The sequence below is a fragment of the Belonocnema kinseyi genome, chromosome 4 (genome assembly GCF_010883055.1).
Source record: "Belonocnema kinseyi isolate 2016_QV_RU_SX_M_011 chromosome 4, B_treatae_v1, whole genome shotgun sequence".
In the NCBI taxonomy this organism is placed as follows: Eukaryota; Metazoa; Arthropoda; class Insecta; order Hymenoptera; family Cynipidae; genus Belonocnema; species Belonocnema kinseyi.
Genome location: NC_046660.1, coordinates 101,892,987 through 101,896,908, shown reverse-complemented (window position 1 = coordinate 101,896,908; position 3,922 = coordinate 101,892,987). Strand labels below are relative to the sequence as shown.

The window sequence follows — 3,922 nt, the reverse complement described above, 5'->3', positions numbered from 1 at the left end:
CATTAGAGAATAACGCATGAACAAGTCAAAATACCAGACTCCATTCTCTCAATTGTGGCGTAAAATTGCAGCCGATGAAAATTGGCCTCAATTTGAATCGCTTCAAGCGAAGATAAAAAGTTTCGAACGGAAAACAATTAGAGAGCCCGCGTCAGATACATTTAGGCACGCTGTAATTATTTTAAAAAATCCAATTTACCTTCACATGATTTTCTTGGCGAACAATTCATTTGCAAATGAATAGCCACAACATTTAAATTTAACTAACATTGCAAAATCCTGTTAAACTTTTTAACGATAAAAGCCTACATATAATGGCTGCAATTGGGCAAGGATTTCTCCAGTTTGCCTTCCCTTTGGCTAAAAGTTCAGGAAAATACGAGCACTTCTAATAAAAAATAGGCTGAAAACGGTAGGGGGTACTCAATAAGGATATATTTTCTATGCGTAAATGCCCAAAAAGAATGTTCATGTGAATAATAAAATAAATCATTATTTATAAATTATAGGCGAATAATCAATAAAAACAAAAATTTTCACTAGACCATAACATCTACTTGCGGACTAGTTACATTTGTCTACAACACGACGATTGACTACTAATAGAAATAACAATTCTACCCATAAAAAATGACTAAATATGAATATTAAATTGTGATACAAAATTGGAACGTTTGATAACCTTAATTATTTATCAATAATCTCAGAGGTGGTGTAACTTAAAAAAAAGACTCCATAGTCATACAGTAAGTTATGATAGTAGAAAATATGCACATAATCTTTAAAAATATAATTAACACAATAATATTTACTACACACCTGTAAACATTTCTGTATCAAATCTCCCGAGTAACAGTGACATTTGCATTAATATTATTAGTCTGCACAGAACAATGACGGTACTGTAATACCATTATTTAATTGGTATTGGATATTGCTTGCAACCTAGAATTCTGCGTGTACTTCTAAAATAGCATACTGCACATTTTAATTGTGGATTAAGAGAACGTGATGTGTAACAGGATACAGTAATGCCTTCCGACTATTATTTTTACGAGAACAATGAGACAAAGTTGTGCCGTAGAATTTTGTCTGTCACCTCTATAAATTAAGGTCGCTCAGCCGAAACGCTTGCTTCTTAATCCGCACAACTTTGGCAAAATGCAAGAGTATTATGTTAATGAAAGAGACAAAACAGAACAGAAAGCACGATAATAAATACATTAATGTATCCTGTCTCTTGTATATGTTAAATAAAATCACAGCTGAAAATATTTTGTACATTATCTTTGGGAACCCTCCACAGAAAATGAACTCTCAATTACTTGTGCATCACAATTCACAAAACGACTAAATTCGTGGATTAACGCAGTGGAAATTGTAGACTTTAAACTTATAAATTTTAGAACTCCTATGCAGTTTCGCAGAGTTATTTGTCATCCGATTACCTTTACATTTAGACAAAGGCAACAAAATATCACTTTCCTTTCCTTGAGTTCCAGGCAAGTTGAATAGCCCAAATAGCTAAAGGCCTCATGTAACCTATTGCGCGATATAATTTGTTCTCGTACAATGCTTCCGGGGTTTCAAAACCCATGCCAATTTTCTCATAAACAGTTCGATAAGCTCCTTCCGCTGTGCTGAACCCCTCCTTGATCATTCCCTGAAAAAAATTATTCACCATTTTTTAATTTATTAAAAATTATTCACCATTTTTTAATTTATTAAAAATTATTTAAATGCAAGCGCGCAAAACGCGCATTCACGCCCCCGGATTTTCATTTCCTGATATTAAAAAATACATATTTAATCCATCATCGAAGACATTTTTAAATATGGTGAGATTTTCGAATTTTTTATACAAGTAGTTGAAAATTTATACGTATATTGAACTATTTTCAATTGAAAACGTTGCAAATCAAAAAACTTTAGATTAGGTAAAATTTAGAATTTAAATCATTTTGAACTCTATGCCATTAACATTTAACAATTTGAATTTGAATACTAAAATGTTTTCAAATCAAAGCTTCTGAGATCCTAGAATTTTTCATTCTAATTATAGAACGAAAATGAAACTTTAATATTAAAATTTATTAGAAAACATTTGCTAAGGTCAAAAAATAAATTCATTGTCAATTTTCGATTCAAAAATGGCAAAATGTTTGATTATAAAGCTTTAAAATTGAATTATTCTGAAAAAAACGTTCAAACTGAAAACAAATTTTGTCACCAAAAATGTTAATATTCAAACATTTTTATACACAAACCCTTTAAAATTCCAATTATTTCAAGAAAATTTAAATCATTTAAAAATGACCAGTTCTCAAATTTTTAATCATGATTATAAAAATCGAACAATTTTAATTTTAATGACAAAATTAAAGCTTATGAAAGGAAAAATGTGAAAATTCAGCGTTCAACACGAAAATTGGGAACTATAAAATAGTTCATTTTTATCTAGTTTGAATTTGAACATCACAATTTTTAACTTTTTAATTTTAAATCGTTTAATTTTTAAACCTTCATTTATACATATTATTCATTCTTGAAATTTTCCAATCACACATTTTCCAATTTTAAATTATTCTTTTTTTTTAATATTCAACTAAAAACCAGACAGTTGCAAGATATATTATAAATTAAAAAGAAGAATACAAAAGAAGAGCGCTATGAATCCAATGTTTGAAAATGCACAATTTTCAACAATTTCAATTCGAAATTGGTCTTTAATTTAATTTGTCTAAAACCATTTTATTTTTAAGGCTTGAATTTGATGAATTACTTTCTTCATTTTTCATTGGTCTAAATTGATTCTGAAGGAATTTAATTAACAATTATTATATTACAAATCCTTCAAACTGAGAATGAAGCAACTATCAAGTCTTTCAATTTGATATTCTGCGATTTCGAAAAACTTGAAACCCCAGAACATTTCGTACATTTAAAATTGAAACCAAACAATTTATAGTAATTAAATCTGATATTATAAAATTTAAAACTAACTAAAGTTCAAACCAAACAATTAAGAATATTTCAATCTAAAATTATTCAATTTAAAACTATCAAGACTTTCAATATAGAATTTTGAAAGTTTTAATAGTGAAGTTATCCTGAGTTTTTTAATATTTGAATTTCAAACTACAACATTTTGAAGTCTGAAATTAAATAGCCTCTAAGAATTACGACATTTTAAACCAAACATTTTCTAATTTAAGCTTTTCAAGCAAAGAATTTTTTTTAAGGCCTCACAAATTGAACTGTTTAAGAATTGCACATTCCAGACTATAATTTTAAATTAAAATTGTATATATACGATGCTAAATTTTGCTAAGTATCATAGCATGTAGTATCAAGTGACATGCAATGCACTCGGATATATTTTCTTACTAAAACATGTTAAACAATTTCATGTTGAAAACAATTTTGTAAGATGTCAAACTGACGTACAAAAATAAACTGTCAAATGGACATAATAGAAAAAGCCGTGAGATCGAAAATAAGCGAAAAAAGAACAGGAAACAGGAGCTTCAATGTGGACAGCGAGAATGAATGGTATATTATTATATATAATTAATAATTAATTAAACGATCTTGAAATCTGAATTATCATTAAATTTCATGCCTACTTCGTGTATCATCAAGGCCGCAAGGCCGTAGGTGACGCCCATCCACATTTCTTCACTTTGCGGTGTCACCAAATCTATTTCACCTGAGGGCATATATCCGTTTACGGCCCCTTGTTGGCCGTTCTTGAACTTCATTACATTGTTCTTATAAATGGTTTCCAACGAAGACCTTACTTTGTCTTCAGGAAAAATCTTAAATCAAATAAATGTCGATTAGAGTACATTCTAAGGGAGACCAACGTACAGTAGATAATAATTAATTTAAAACGCAAATATTCCTAAAATAATTAATTCTA

General features: G+C 29.0%; 1 protein-coding gene across 1 annotated transcript in view; it reads right to left on the bottom strand.

The window, feature by feature from the left end:
- Positions 1 to 476: 476 nt before the first annotated feature.
- LOC117171377 (non-lysosomal glucosylceramidase) overlaps positions 477 to 3,922 on the bottom strand; it is a 31,392-nt gene continuing 27,946 nt past the window's right edge. Inside the window, exons 13-14 of the mRNA XM_033358627.1 lie at positions 3,627 to 3,818; positions 477 to 1,663 (exon numbers count right to left, since the gene is read on the bottom strand). Coding sequence (XP_033214518.1) covers positions 1,478 to 1,663; positions 3,627 to 3,818 — 378 coding nt within the window. The 3' untranslated portion in view covers positions 477 to 1,477. The remainder of the gene's footprint in view (positions 1,664 to 3,626; positions 3,819 to 3,922) is intronic.